The 16,386-nt window shown below is 42.9% G+C and overlaps 1 protein-coding gene across 1 annotated transcript; it reads right to left on the bottom strand.

The window, feature by feature from the left end:
- Positions 1–974: 974 nt before the first annotated feature.
- lonrf4 (LON peptidase N-terminal domain and ring finger 4) lies at positions 975–14,988 on the bottom strand. The gene is made up of 12 exons (XM_080007802.1): positions 14,503–14,988; positions 11,918–12,036; positions 10,202–10,324; positions 9,336–9,518; positions 7,690–7,819; positions 7,420–7,495; positions 6,058–6,172; positions 5,230–5,351; positions 4,969–5,127; positions 4,148–4,310; positions 3,518–3,667; positions 975–3,407 (listed from the first exon to the last, which is right to left on the bottom strand). The coding sequence occupies exons 1-12, from the start codon at positions 14,825–14,827 to the stop codon at positions 3,258–3,260; spliced, it is 1,815 nt and encodes a 604-aa protein (XP_079863928.1). The 5' UTR covers positions 14,828–14,988; the 3' UTR covers positions 975–3,257.
- Positions 14,989–16,386: the final 1,398 nt, after the last annotated feature.

Here is a 16,386-nt window from a genome sequence, read left to right on the forward strand (position 1 = left end):
GTATTTCACAGACTATTAAATCAAAGGCTCTGCAGGACAGCGGTTCAGGCCGCTCTGGAGTATTGTGTACGATGTAGGATTCCTTCGAAAATGGTCACCATCTAAATGGCTTGTTAGCTTGTTGCCCTGGCGATGTCCTCTCACCCTTTCATATTTTCCACCGCTGGAGGTTTTGTCAGATTGTGTTTGTGAAAATATGGCGCTGGGTTCCAGATTCAGATGCAGCCGCAGATCTTCATTATCCGTCTCAATTCTAACTGTGTTTCCCCCGTGACACGTCGGCTTAATGAGCTGTCCCGCGCTTCCTGCACCACCATGCGCCCGCCATTTGCATCCCGCCCCTGCCTTATTTTATTTTTCCTATGCCGGACCCCTATTCCCCAAAAAGTAAATCGCATGCATCCTCAACCTTATAAGAGTTTCATTCTTTCTTAAAATTGTCTTCCTATCTCGTCTCCCATGGCGGTCGTTCTCTGTGTTATCATAGCATTGCACATGCATTCAGAAAGTGTGAGTATGAGCAGCGGATTTTCATGGAATTTCATGTCACCGTAATGACCCATCAATCAATCTTAGGCCTACTATCTGATGCAGCAGATGGGGAGACTGATGAAGGTGATACATTTTCATTAAATTACTTTGATATTGTGTACGCTGTTTAGGCCTGCCACTTTGAATAAATGAATACACTGATCAATCCATATGTGTCCAACATGGTCTGAGAAATCCACCATTTGGATTGACAAATTTGACTCCAGCTATGCAAATCCCGAGCAAGGTTGTGTTTTTTGCCCTCATTTCTTTGCCGCACAACTATTAAATCAAATGAACTGAATTTGTTAATTCTAAGCTATGCGGAATTGTGAAAAACACAAAATGGATATAAAAGTAAATTGCATTATCAAGTCAACTACTTCAAATTCAAATTCTTAATCAAAGCTCTATATGTAAATACAATCTTGACGACTATAAGGCCCAGTCGAGGTTTGAATAGTTTATTACGAAAGGCAATGAATAGCATGTTACAGCCGCCCCCCACCAGAAAAAAGATTCCGTTTGTGTTCTTTATTGCACAATCAATCAAATCAGTTAAAATTGAAAGAAAAACTTGAACAAGATACTTTACGAGTGGAAAACAATTGTTTTGAATCACCCATTGAACTGGCTGCCATTGACGGCGCTTGCTTAATGGGAAGATTGCATCACAAACAAATTGAAAAAAGAAGTTTGTACGATTAAATAAAAAAAGCTAAGCTATATGTTAATAACCACCGTAACAACATTGTATGGATATAAGAAAAGACATTATGTAAAATGGTTCCATTGTGCAAAAATAGAGCTCTGAGAAGTATCGGATAAGTAGTGATTGGGTGGATACAAATTCCATCCATGATCTTTATTTGAATTATTTACCCCAAAATATGAACAGCAAAGGCCTCCTGAACGGAGACTTTGATGACATGTGCAAGATCAATCCCTTTTGCAACGTGGGTACCAACCTCATTTCAAGATGTCCTCTGGTATTTGCCTCATTGAAAATGAGGTGGATCAAACAATCAAATATCGAATATGTGAGACAACCCCCATTCCACATCGTTTTTCAACTCGGTCTAAAGCATTAAGTTCCCAGGTTAAAATCTCAGGACTCCATTGATCCCGTTCCTTTGTCCTATGGGTGGACGTTATTGTGCGTCACGGTCAGGTATTTTAACAGCCCGTTACAATTTAGACATTGTCCCTACTGCGCCATGTCTCTGCTATACCACTCTGGATGTTATACACCAGCTTTGGACTTACTGTTGAGGAAAAACTAAGATAAAGACGATGGCCGTGGATGTCAGTCAGTGTCAGCCATTAGCGAAAGCATGAGGATTACGGTCTTCCATGTCTATGACGTAGCTCGACATAAGACACAGTTACTACTGGTCTACTTCATGGTTTTAAAAAAACACAAGGACATAAAGTTTCTATGGCACAGTTTCCTTACAGTAACAATTACGTTCCACCAGTCCAGGCCGTTAATTTCCATACAACTTCAACATTTCATGTAATGTAGAACTAATCCAACAACAATAACAACAACAACATCAACAACAACACTAATAATAATTATAATGTCACGAAAAAAAACATCCGTTCTCTGTGCTCTGCGTGAGCTTCCCGGTCTCTTGGTAAGTTGACCCAGGCACTTGTAGGCACCGTGAGGAAGTGGTTCAGACAAAACAAGACACAGATGGGCGGGACAGAGGGGAGTTTTAGAAGTTCAGCTCTGTGTTTAGAGACCAGGCCGTGCAGGTGGAACACAGGCGTAGCCATCAGATCTCCTGCACCCAGTAGTAGCCATGACTGGGACAAAAAAATTAAATCAAGAATTAAAATAAAGAATCAACATAACGCCTCCAAAAAATACTAGAAAAGATCCGTGAGAAAAGATGGCTGTTAATAAAATAAAATTTAAAAAAATCACTGCATCCATGTGCTAAAATGGTTTCAATATTCTTAATCAAATAATCAATTTAAAATGTATGGATGTTGCATGAAGCCTAATCCACCAAGAAAGTCCCACAGTAGAAAATAAAAGTGAAATATCAGGGGCTGTGCTCAAAAAGACAAAAAGTAAACTTTAAAAGGCTTGGCATCAAGTAGTGCCCTTTAACCAGGGCCATTATTCAAATTACAGCCTAACTACAAAGGTTGTAAAATAAAACCGTTAGCTATAAACTCGACTCTGGTGAACAAATATACATAGTCCAGAGTATTACAATAGCTTTGATTCCCCCCCCCCCCCACTTTTGTGAAAAAAGTGACATCTTGTGGTGATCTGAAAGTACTATTTCCAACTGAACTGGCAGAATGCTCTATCCCAGCAAACCAAATGTCACTGTCCCCGCTGGGCTTGAATTTGAATAGTCTTTGGTCTACTTGTACAAATATTTATTGGGGAAGGAAAATATAACTGTTTTATGGTTTTCTAGTATATAACAAATTTGTAAGAAACCTTGATATAGGGGGAGGGAGATTAGTTTTGTATCCAAACAGTGTTTATGCAAATGAAAACTTTGAAAATTGTTTGAAATAGTCAATGTTTGTTTTCTACTATTGGCCATAAGAACCACAATCGAGCAAAGCGAGTCCATCTTTGAAGATCCTAAAGCTTAAACCGAGATTCCCACCAACGGGTTTGACTCCTCCTCCCGTGTCTAAATTCAGATGAAGTGAGCTGGGAAGCTGGTCTAATACTGCTGGGCTGCGGGGGTCTAGCTCTGGGAGAAGTACTCCAGGGCGAGGCGGAGGTGGCCCAGGCGATCCTTTAGGGAGGTGAGGGACAGCACTGTGGTCTGGTACGCCGGGTCCAGCTGGAGGACGGACAGGAGCCACCAGCACCAGGCTGGGCCGTTGGACGAGGCCTTGGGAGAGAAAAAAAAAAGGAAAAGAAAAATGTAAAAAAAAAAAAAAGTGGAGACACGGTCGGAGTCAGAATTGGAATTGGAATCGCAGTCTGGTCATAGGAGCGCACCTGGATGTTGTCTTCCTTTTCGGGCATGGCCCCGTATTGCGTCTCGATCCGCTCCCGGATACGGTTACCGAGGCGCTGGTACCACTCCTGGGCCTGCTGGTAGACGCTATCGTGGAGATGCTGCAGCAGCTCCAGTTCAGCACCTTCAGCCTGGGTGGAGCATATCAAAACTGTAGCAACTGCACCACCTCTGGTTCAACACCGGTACTGCAATTGCTAAATTTGATCAAAAAAGATTTGATGTTACATTACAAAACATGGCAGAGTTTGGTAACTTTTAATAAAACCCTAGTTGCACTCTGTGGCAAAATTCAGGTACTAAAGCAAATGTGAGAAAATGTTAATACAATATTAATAAATCGTTATTCTTCGCTTGGAAAGATTCTCAAAATGACAAATTACCAATTTATTAGTATTGGAATAATTTATTGTGATACAGTAATATTGCAACACAGTATTGTATCTTAACTTTAGACACAAAAAAGGTTGCTTTATTAATAGTGTCACAATTTATCATGTTGTATAAGGATATATATCATAACACCAGACTCTTGCCAATACTCAGCCCTACATGTGGAACCGCACGCACGTTGTGAATGAACAGACACGCAGAATGGACAACTCCTTCACCTTGAGGTCCTCCAGGCACTCGATGTCCGCCGTGTGGTAGCCGTCTCTCTGGCTCCTCCTCAGCACCCGGAACCGGCTTCCACCCACCGCGTCCACGAAAGACCTCCCGTCTGGCAGCACCTTCAGGCTGTGGATCTCCAAGATGCAACCGTAGTCTGAAAACCTGGACCGGGAAAGGGATCACAGAGGGTAAACGTCGTTCCGCTTCACAAGCCGTAATGCTGGCAATGCCTATAACGTCTGAGCTAAAAAATATATTAAATCTTTCTGTTTATTAAGGAGTAATTCCTATCCTACAAGTAACAGCCAACCCTTCAGAAAACCCTGCACTTGGGACATTATGGATGATTTGGCGTTCCGGTCGAACATTCAACCCTACTTACATGGGTCCAGTGTAGAAGCAATTCAACAACAATAGACGAGGCAGGGACAAGGCGTCGTCTGAACCATTGCTTTGGCCGACACTTGGATCATGGGCGCGAGGTGAACCCAAAGAAACTGTCAAAGCCTGAAAATATTGAGTCTATCTATACCACAAATCTTTGGTTTCACGGCCAGAAATGTAGTGTGTCATTTGTATTTTCTATGAAGGTGCTGGCTTAAGAGTAATGCTGCGCCCGCTGCTTCCCGACTGCACAAACGTGGTCACAGTGTTGTTTTTCAACATAATCCTGTCTCATGGATTTGTAACTGTGGCTACCCCCCCTGAGGGTGTCAAGCCTGTTTCCTTTTAGGACACTGGATATTTTAATAGATTAGTAAGAGAGGCAGGCAGGCAGGCAGGCAGGCAGGCAGGCAGAGAGACAGACAGACAGACTTACCCTTTTCCGTGATCAAAGCTGCACATGCCGAACTTCTTGGTGCCGGTCTCCATGCAGCGCCGCATCATCAGGCGGTAGCGGGGCTCGAATATGTGCAGCGGGCAGCGCACGCCGGGGTACGCCACCGTACACACGAAGATGGGAATGTCCTTGGTAAGACTGGAGAGGGGAGAGGGGAAACCAGTAAGGACAGGAAAAAAAAAAAAAAAATAGCTTGGCCGGTGACTCTATGTCTGACGTGTGTTTGGGAGCGTTTCCTACTTGGAGAGCTCGGCCATTTCGGCCTCATCGACCCGCCTCCTCTCCTCCAGCTCTGCGGGGAAGAGGTGCGTCATGATGTCCTGCAGCAGCACGGTGGTGTTAAACTTCCTCTCTTCAAAGTACTGAGGCGGGGGAGGGGGGTCGGGTATTGGGTATTTTGATGATCATGGTCAGTAGAAGGAGGGCAAAAAAAAAAAAAAAAAAAAAAAGCAAATCCACAATAAAGTACTATATTTGAATCCTTTGGAAGAAACAACGGATGGTAACCATCACAACAGGGGTCTCAGGCTGAAACGACCCGGCATTTAGCCAGGTCGTCTTCTCCTAGGGGTGGTCATGTTGACCGTCAAGAGAGAAACAACGGCCCTTTCTCAATCTGCGTTCTTGTCCGTACTTGTGTTCTTGTGGACTTGTGAAATGTCATCAGTCGCAGCCCAAGTACTGTTCCAATTCAAAGTACGCATCAAACCAAGTCCAGTCCAAATGCCCGGATGTGGACTTGCTCCGCCCATTTTATCGAGGATGCATCGGTGGTGACTTATGTGGACTTGGGAAAGCCAAGTATCCCAGAATGCATTTTGCACCAAGCGGTTGGTAATGGTATTGGTCCCCGGGAGTCTACTCCCGAGTCCAACTTGCCAAGTCTGAACTGCCAAGTCCGCAAGTCTGGACTTCGCCTACTTGGTATTGAGAAACGGCCAACCTGTTTTTCACCCCCCGGGGGCCTGTCGTTTGCAGGCCTGTCGTTAGCGTCACAACGTGCTACAACAGCACAGGCCCTGTCTCGGGGCGAAATGAAATTGTGGAAGTGGTAGAGGCGGTGGTTACCTCCTGCAGCGGCTGCTTGCAGAGGGGACAGCGCAGGTTGTGGTCCAGGCTCCTCTTGGTGCAGTTCTTGCAGAAGGTGTGGCCGCACGGCGTCGTCACCGGCTCGTGAAACAATCTGAAAAGGGGGAAAGTTGGGAGAAGGACAAAGAGATGGAATACACTGAGCAGATCAGCGCCGCAGTCGAGGGATCCAAGCCAAATCACGAGAGAGCGAGCGATACCCTATGGCGCCTCAGAGTGGACAGGATGGACGGATCATTGCCGATGCGACTCTACTTTAGACCTTTTTTTTTTTTTTTTTTTTTTTTAAGATGCTCATTCTATTTTAAAATGATTTTCATGGCCAGAAAGTTTGGAAAATCCCCAAACAGCCACGCAAACACCAAAAATGAAAACATGAATGGGAATTTCACTCCTGGAATCAGGAGGACGCAGGAGCCACACCCTGCTACAGCTCATTTCAGATGTAGATAAATAACTGTGTCTACATTTTTAGCTGCTGCAGAGGTGAAAACAGCAGCTTTGGAAAGAAAAAGCCTTCCACTGTATTTTCAGTCAGCCATCTGGAGTTGGTAATATAAAAAAAAAAAAAAAACCCAGGGGTGCGACTACGACAGAATCCAAGCCGATGGGGAATGACTGGGACATGAATCAATATGCATCAAAACTGTGCATAAATCCAGCGTTGTCCAATAACATCAAATCATTCACGCTGTGACAGAGTGTGAACAAGTCTCATTAGACGCAGCATTAAGAGCCATTTAGTTTTCAAGACACAAGCGACAAGAGAAAATCGTTTGCGGCGTCGCAGCTGCCGATGCCTGGTGACCAGACAGGAAGGGGGTTGTTTGGTGAGGTGCTCCCGATGCGCCACAAACCGACTGTGCTCAGTTCATCTCGATTCGACTGGGTCTCTCTCTCTCTCTCTCTCATTACTCCGCGACATTTCTTTTTGCCACGGCATCATGGGAGATTTTTACCAGCTACTGACTCCGCCCCCTGTTGGCGTTTAATGCCCCGCGCCCCCTGGGGTGCCGGCGGCTCGACACCGTCAGCTTTTGAAATACAATAATGACATGCGCTCGGCCAGCATCCCTTCCTGTTCAGACTGCTTGTTGTTTTGTACCATGACGTTTATTGGAGTATCAGCTGTGCCTTTCAATCTAAAGTTGTATTTACAACGTTTAGTGTTTTAAATACGAAAATAAATGAAGAAATCTATATATGTATGTAAAAAAAAATTATAATAACAGCACAAACAAGGCTGAATCTCAGTCAGGGTGTGTGTGTGTGTGTGTGTGTGTGTGTGTGTGCGCGACAGGAATGCATCATTGGTTAGAATGAGCGCGGTGTACAACCCACCTGATGCAAAGCGGACACTCAAAGTCCGAGACGCTGAGAACAGCCAGGGTTTTATCTCTGCCCCGACCGGGTTCACCTGCGGGGGAACAACCGCACGTTGAACTGACGTTCTCCGATTGAGGAAAAACCTCACGATGGAGGGACGAGCAAGAACCAAGGAGAACAGGGAACGGCTTCAAAATATCATTCGACAACGCCGTCGCTGACAATATTATTCAGAAAACAACAGTGATGCGGCTCTAATAAAAGAGGGCTTTCATTGGGCTGTACCTCGGCCCTGCCGCTCCTCCTTCCTCGTCATCATCTCCTCGTCTTCGTCCGGGGTGGGAAGGAAGGAAACCGCTTGGCAGAGGCTTAGGCAACACTCGGTGCTGGAGCCGCCGGGCTTCACCCTGGAGCTCTGGGGACACGAGGACCCGGATCAGAGGTTTTAGAATTTGCCAAGTTATCAGGGATTATGACACTGCTATTTGAGCCAAATACATATATTTAAGCCTCCAGTTGAAATGAGAGACCGGTGCAGTAGACGCAGGAAAAAGCCATCAGAGCATCTGAGCATAGTCAGGACAGGCAGACTTTGTTGTATAAGGCATTTTTATTTTTCTAAATTTAATTTCTAACTAGTAACACCCAATAAACGAGGACATCCAATTTCGCATTACATTCAGATAACACAAAACATAACACTTAACGTAATATTTTCAAATGACCCAAGTCTCCTTTGTGTATTAAACTGTAAATGTCAGTGCTCCCAGGACTCCGGTAGGTCACTGAAACATCTCTCCTCATGAAAACTCGGCATGGCGGCATTAAGTCCCCCCGGTTGAGGAGAGTAGTTTGAAATGATGTCGTAGAAATTGATTCATAAAAATTACAGCATTATGTAACGTTTGGTATTTGCGCCCCCTACAGTTTCTGAATGCAATTGCACTTTTTTACGCCACAGTGGTAAAACTCGGTTTGGTGGACAAATGTGAACCTTACCGGTCACGTTTCAACAACAGTCTATGTTACAAACGCAGATTGAATGCACGTCTAGATTACGCCGCCCCTCGCCGCTTCCATGAGCCACGAGGAGAGAGGGCGTGGGGAGGGATGGGGCCCCTGCTACCGGTGTCAGGTGCCAAATGTGCAGATCGGCTGAGGGCGAAACAAAACCCGCCGCACGGAGAGAGTGAGGGCCGGCGGGCGGGGGCAGGGGTGCGGGCACCGTGCGCTTAGCTGGCCCGTCTCAACCGCGTTGTTAGAGGAGGTGGAGCGGCTACCTTTTGTACGAGCATTAGTACAGGACACTTTGACGGGCATGTTTATGATTTTTCAGGGGGATTTTTTTTTATGCATTTTACCAGGCAAACAAAAGGTTATTACCGAAGCCAAACATCAAGCGAGTGACCTAGTGCCGTAAAGTGTAGCGCACTTTTCCCGTGTTTTTGAACACAGAAATTACATTATGCAAGAACAGGTGTTTGGGGTGCCAGTCTCCATATTACAAGTCGGTGTATCATCCAAATGATTTTGAAGCTGTTGTTTTTCGGTAAAAAGTTGCTTTAAAGTGAACCAAATCAAGCTCCTTTTCACTCCAAATGAACTTAAATGACCTCAAATCATACGTAATCCAAGTGCAGTATAACGTTGCAAATGTACTTAATTATATAATTATTTTATAAATATAATTTAATTAAGAACAAAGTAATGTCAAGAATTCAAATATTTAGCAATGTTCTCCCATCGGGGCACATTCCCTTGGCTCTGTTCACTCCTATCATAACACAATGAAGGAAATAATGTTTCATATTCATTTCATATTGACTGGTGGAGGTTGGATAAAGACGCAAATCATAGATAAATTGAACACTGACAATTTAACAACGTACCGGGTAAGAAAGCGAAGTAAATGCCTTCTCAGAGAAGCCTACCTGGTTGGCCGCCCGCGCCCCCTCTTCATCTCCCTCCTCCCCTGCCGTCCTCCCATCAGAGTTTGCGGGCCCCCGGGGGTCGCTGAGGCTGGTGATGGGGCAGGGCTCCTTCAGAAAGTCTGACACCACCTGCAGGATGCGGGGCACCTCCTCCGGCACTGCCATGCCCTCTGCCCGCAGGATCTGGTGTTCCCAAACAAAAAATTACAGTTGATAATATCTGATAACATCCCCAAATATAGATTGATAGACAGACAGACAGATGGACAGACGCTCACATCTGAAGTAGGCAATAATAAAAATAAAAATAGAAAAAAAAGGAAATGGTGACATATATTAAGCCAAAAGAATGACTGGAAGATCGATAAATTGGAAATATACAACAAATAAAAACAAACCAAACAATTAACCTTAAACAAACCTAGAGAAACATTGAACAATAAAAAAATGGCAATATACAAGAGCCTAGAAAAAAAAAAATGTACAATCAATATAAAAAGCTAAATTTGGCAATTACCTAGAAGTTCAGTATAAAATAAATGAGCCATTTCTTAGATTTTTCTGTAAATATCTCATTTGAAGAAAATAAACAAATTTCTGTATTTCCGTCTCAATCTTTAAAATTAATATTACCTTGAGCTCGAGGACATTTTTCTGAATAAGTGTTTACACGCTACGCTCTGGTGTTCTATTTGGGGCCCAGCCGTCGCCCCAGACACCCCAACCCGGAGCCGCCCCCTCCCTCCAGATCTCCCCGTCCCGGCGAGAGGAAACACCACGGGACAGGAGCTCACTCGCACCGGGAACAAACACGCCCGTTGGCCACCTCCGCTCAGGGTTATTTCGGGGGGGGTTTTGGTCCAGACCTTTTTAATCTGGCTCTTGGCGGGGACGAGGTCGGCCTGGAGGGTGAGGCAGCGATGGAACTGGATCAGGGCCTCGGTCTGCCGGCCCAGCTCCAGTAACACGTTCCCTTTGAGAAAGAAGCCCTGACACACACGGGGGGGTGGGGGTTTATATATATATATATATATATATATATATATATATATATATATATATATTCACACCTTGCATTTTCGAAGATAAAATGCTATTGTTGGGAAATGCATCTTTGACAAGTCAAAATGATGGTACCAAAATGTCCACATTCATAACAAGTCAGAATTTTTACTTTTCTCCCCGACCAGACGGTATTTTTAATGAGAGCTTCATTTTTAACAAGTTCAAATCGCAGTTGTTTATATCAGAAAATTTATTCTTCTATCAGCAACTGAATTTGAACAACCGAACAAAATAGTTGATAACAAAAAAATACTTGATATCAATTATATTTTGACCACATGTTATAAGAATAATAATAATAATAATAGTTGAAAATAGAAAAGGGAAATTAATCTCTGATACATACTATTTCATTTCTAATAAAAATAACTGATATTTTAATTTGTTTAAATTTAATTTCACATAATATTTAAAAAAAAACATGTCTGATAGAAATTCAATTTGAATTCTGCATACAATTCAAATTCAATTTGTAATTACTGATATAAATTTTATGGATATCCGTAATTACGATGTTAATTTATCAAAAATGTCAAAATCTCATGAGTTAAGATAAAATGATGAATAGCGCTGACTAGTTTGAATTTAAATTCTGGAATAAACAACATAATTTTTATTCTTATTATTTCCTATTTATATTTAATATGAATAAAGTATTAAGTAGTGAAAATTAAAATGCGGATTGTATATCTGAGAAAACTATGAATACAGTATATGCATTTTCTGATAAAACAAAATATTCTAACTATTAAAAATGTAACTGCTATATTACTAAATGAATAAAAGGCTTAAATGGCTTGGCATAACTCTGAGATTAATAAATGTACATAACTTGAACAACGGGCGACATTCATACAACAAATGTTAAGAGACATCACAGATAAATAAAAAAAGACTTGTGTTAGGAAAGCAACAATGACATAACTTTAATCGGGCATGGTCGCGAGCTACCTAAGGTCCTGGTGATTCAGCGGCATGGTGACATAAGCAGTTTGCATAATTTGGGTAATGACATAACACCAAGCAAACACTTTGTACATGAAAAAGCATTGCGGGAAAGGTCAACTTGAGGATTAGGTAAACAAACAAAAAATAAATAAAACACTCAAAGTCAAGAGAAATAGCGACAAAACGTTGCATAAGTTTGTTTTCAGTTCGTGCAGGTTTGTGCAGCTTTATCTCCCATGCTCCTGAGTGAGCGTCCAGTCTCCTGCTAAACGTCCAGGTTACTAATATTTCGCTCACTGACCACCTCAATAATTCCATGAAAATGACTCATTCAATTACTTTAAGATATAGTCTTTTTTTACCCTTTGGAAAAACAGGTGGCAATAACCAGGTTTTGTTTTTTCCCCCACTGGTATCAAGAAGTTCATTGCAGCGCTTCAATTATCAACCCTCCATCAATCGCCCTAATGGAGAGACTGTAGCACACAGTGTTTTTTTAGGAATAGAGCAAACCAACAAGTGGAACAAACAACCCCACACGTTACGTCACACCTGGCACAGTCCCTCACCTCGGTCCAATTTGGGCGAAGACAACAGAGGTGGTTTAAGTCTTCCAGGGCGTCCGAGAGGCGTTCCAGACCCAGATTGGCCTCCGTTCGGTAAATCCTCAAACTCAAATCCTCCGGGGCTGGAGGAGACAGAAAATAAGCGGGTTATTTGTACAGATATTTGACATAACATTTGCGATGACCGTTTTCGTAGGCAAATATTCAACATATTGAAAATAAATAAATAAGTCAATAAATAATGAAGGTCACATGGCGGGTTACAAACACAGGCACGATAACGAACATCCCTAAAAATGGAGTTAGAATTGGCCGTCACTAAAGCAATTTGCCGCGGCGTAGCCGTCCCAGAACACAGCGGCAGATGAAAACGTGGAAACAACACATTACAGCTGTTTTGAAATACAGTTGTGGAACAGCCTCATGCATTTCCTTTGGATATGACATAACGCATGTGTGAATATAAACAACTTACCGTGAAAATGTAGAACTATAGTTTCCAAGGTCTGTGATTCTTAACCGTTCTTCACCTCAGGAACCCTCGATTTGAAACACATTAGGTCACAGACCCCACGTATGATGTGATTTGACTCTTATTGTTTTATTGTGATTTAGTCCAAATTTTCGAGACCCCATCTATGCTATAGTAAGAGAGATAACAGTGAGGGATCGGTCTATTAATCAAGCCGGGGGGACCCCCTGGGACCTCTTGAAGGACCTCCCATGGGTCCCCAGGCCACACCTTGAGGAACATTGTCCTCTGTGATGTGAGGAAAATATCTGCAAATGTACGACGAGCGGTTTCTCTTAGTTGTTGTGATTGATCAGAAAGCCCCCGGGGAGATACAAACTCTACCCCATCTTGTTCACTTTGGACGGGGAATTACTCCCCGGCAAGCTGCGTCCGCTCACCACAGCCTCTCCACCGTCCGCGGATTCCATTTCAGCTTGAAGAAAAATGAAGGTTTTCATTTCGATCTGTCGCTCCATTGCTGAAACGCCGACCTTGCGTCGGCAATTCTCAATGGCGATGCTTCCACTGAGCGCCGTCGCGTTCTTTTATGAAACGACGTTACTCAGGTTACACGATGCATTCATGTTGCCACCTTCATTCCCATGTAGAGCCAGGTCCATGTCAATTGTTTATGATGGGGGAAAAAAAATTACAAATGGCTGGTAAATATACAGTATGTAAAGTATACAGTATAATAGACAGACTGTATATATTCTTGAACTCCTTCTTTCCGCCAAATGTTGATCCACCATCCGACATGCAGAACTAAGGATTTAAATAGGTAAAGGCAGTCTTTAATTGGATTGGCAGACAGGGAGCGCACACACACTGGGTTGATAATCCATTACAACACAAACACCCCCACTATTCCCACACCCCGCACCGAATCGAGAGGGGGGGGGGGGGGGGGGACGACTTCAAGTGAGGTCAATGGGGAGGCTTTTTGTTTTTTTTCGGGATGAAGCCATATGGCGTGGCAGCCCACATGAAGGACCTGCCCACAGTATGTCTCTACTACCTGCAGGTGTGGTCTGCTGGACGCTCAGTGACGTTTCACCGCCAAGATCCCAGGAGCTATGCTGACGTAATGATAACCTCACAGCGGTCACGTATACAGTGGACATAGGTTTTATAAATGACCCAGGCTTTATGTATAAAAACTGGGCCATTTATAAAACCGGGGGAATTTGCATTTTATGTAGGGCACACATTTAAATCATTTTACCAGAAATGTGCGATCACTTGGAAAATAATCTACACAGGGTTTATACTGATGCCCCATTATATGCGCATTCTTTATATTTATGGTCAAAAAGGAGGAGACATATCTAACGTGACCTTGTCCTAAGCACAGTGCTAAGAGAAGCTGTTTCATAACCCAGTTTGAAGCCACACCTTCAGGGCTGCAAAAGTTTATTATTAAAAGGGACTGCAGAAAAAAATATATAATAAAAAAATTAATAATAAAAAAATATATATATCTACATTGGAAGCCAAACTTGGAAGTCTTGGATGGAGCCTCGGGAACTCCATTGACACCTGTCCATATGTTCACTTTGTTGTTACGCGGCAGAAGAGGAGACATTGTGAAGGATGTGCACGGGTAGAGGCAGAGGGACATCTATATCTGCAATCACCACGGGACGTGTACATGTAAGCCAACTTGCATAATGCCAATAGGAATACTAGTTACCACGTTACACAACGCATAGCCTACTTATCTGGTTGCATAAGGATATCCCCCCCATGGGTTCTACTCTGTTTTTCCTCCTCTTCTCAGACTTCACATGCATTGTCATATATGTGTATTATGTGTATATGAGAATATGTTACATTATATATCTATATTTCACATGCCATTCATGTTATAGGTATATAAGTGTATGCACTGTATATTAATTAATATATGTAAGATCGTATGCATATTGCCATGTCTGTTTTAATTTTATTTTTTTTGCTGTTGTGCTGTTGTTCATTTGTCTTTACTCTGCCTGCTTTGTCTGGCGCAGCCGTCGGAGTTGCCCTCTTGGGACGAACGCAAAGTACCTCGACCGCCTGTCTCTGTGCCACTCACCCGATCGGATCGCCTCGTCGGCGACGACCAACGCCTCGGCGAACGCTCGCTCCCGGATCTTGCTCCGGATCCGGTCCCTGGCCCGGGTCCCCTCCGGGTGGCACTTCTCCAGGACCCTGGCCGCCAGGACGGTGGTGCTCCTCCCGGCGACCCCGCTCCCGGCGGCCGCCTCGCCGCGCCGCCCCAGACGCTCCCCGCACAGCGGACACCTGGGCGGGAGGAAGCCCGAGCAGCAGCGGCGGCAGAACGAGTGGCCGCAGGGCGCCGTGGCCGGATCGTGCAGGAGGAAGCCGCAGGTCGGGCACTGCAGCGGGCGGTCGTCCATGGCGACGGCGGCGGTGGCGGGGTCCGCCGCCCCCCGGGGACGGCGCGGCCGGATCACTGTGGTGTTGACGACGGGCGCGGGGTCATTCCGTCCCCGGTTCTCTGTTCGGACGCAGGCACGTCGGGCCCGGGAGGAAGCTCGCCACACGCTCTCACCGCGGCGCGTCTCGACCCGAAACGCTGCGTTACGTAAATAAAGACCCCGTGACCGGAGGCGGGCGCTCCGATTGGACGAGAGTTCGGCGTTCCACGCTGTTGTGAAACCCGGCGACGCCGAGTTTCATAACGAGATATATATATATATATATATATATATATATATATATATATATATATATATATATATATATATATATATATATATATAATAATATCTCTCTCGTTATGAAACTCGGCGTCGCCGGGTTTCATAACGAGATATATATATATATATATATATATATATATATATATATATATATATATATCTCGTTTCGAGATATATAATATATAACGATATATAATATATAACGAGATATATATATATATATATATATATATATATATATATATATATATATATATATATATATATATATATATATATATATATATATATATATATATGTCAGGCTGTTGGATTTAAAAAATCTTTATACAATCTTTTTTTTGTGTGTGTTTGTAGTGATGTTATTATTATTATTATTATTATTATTATTATTATTATTATTATCATCATCTCTCTTTGTGAATCGTGGCACAGAATTTCTTCCATATTCTTCCACCGCTCTGTCTCGTACCTTTTTTTTTCCCTCCCCCCATTTGATATATGATTAGCGTGTATTTTTTTATTTATTTTTTACTATTCTCAATTTAAAAACGGAGATAATAACTTGTTTATTTTACTGTGACAAAAAAAATAATAATAATAATAAAAAATAAAAAAATAATAATATATATATATATATATATATATATTTTTTTTTTTTAAATTGAGAATAGTAAAAAATAAATAAATAAATAAATACACGCTAATCATATATCAAATGGGGGAGGGAAAAAAAAGGTACGAGACGGAGCGGTGGAAGAATATGGAAGAAATTCTGTGCCACGATTCACAAAGAGAGATGATGATAATAATAATAATAATAATAATAATAATAATAATAATAATATCACTACAAACACACACACAAAAAAAAAGATTGCATAAAGATTTTTTAAATCCAACAGCCTGACACAGAGGCTTCCCTCAGTCCGGGGCTGGGATTCACCTTCATCGGCGCTTACGTATTGTAGTTGTGTGGCAGACAATTTTTTCAATGTGTTATTATTTTTTTTTTTACAATTGTGCAACAGGAACAGGGCAGATGCAGGTAGACAGGCACGACGAGCGGGTCAAGAGGAAGGAGCATAGTAAAAAAAAAAAAAAAGCAAAATTGGACGAGCTCCACCTTCACTTTCATTATTTATTCTTTTTTTTTGTATTACAGTCAATTTAGCCAGTTAAATGATTCAGTGCGCGTTTCAGAAGACACCGACTTTACTGTACTCGGTCATTGCTGTAACAACCTCAGCTCC

This window comes from Zeus faber, assembly GCF_960531495.2.
Source record: "Zeus faber genome assembly, chromosome: 10".
Classification (NCBI taxonomy): Eukaryota; Metazoa; Chordata; class Actinopteri; order Zeiformes; family Zeidae; genus Zeus; species Zeus faber.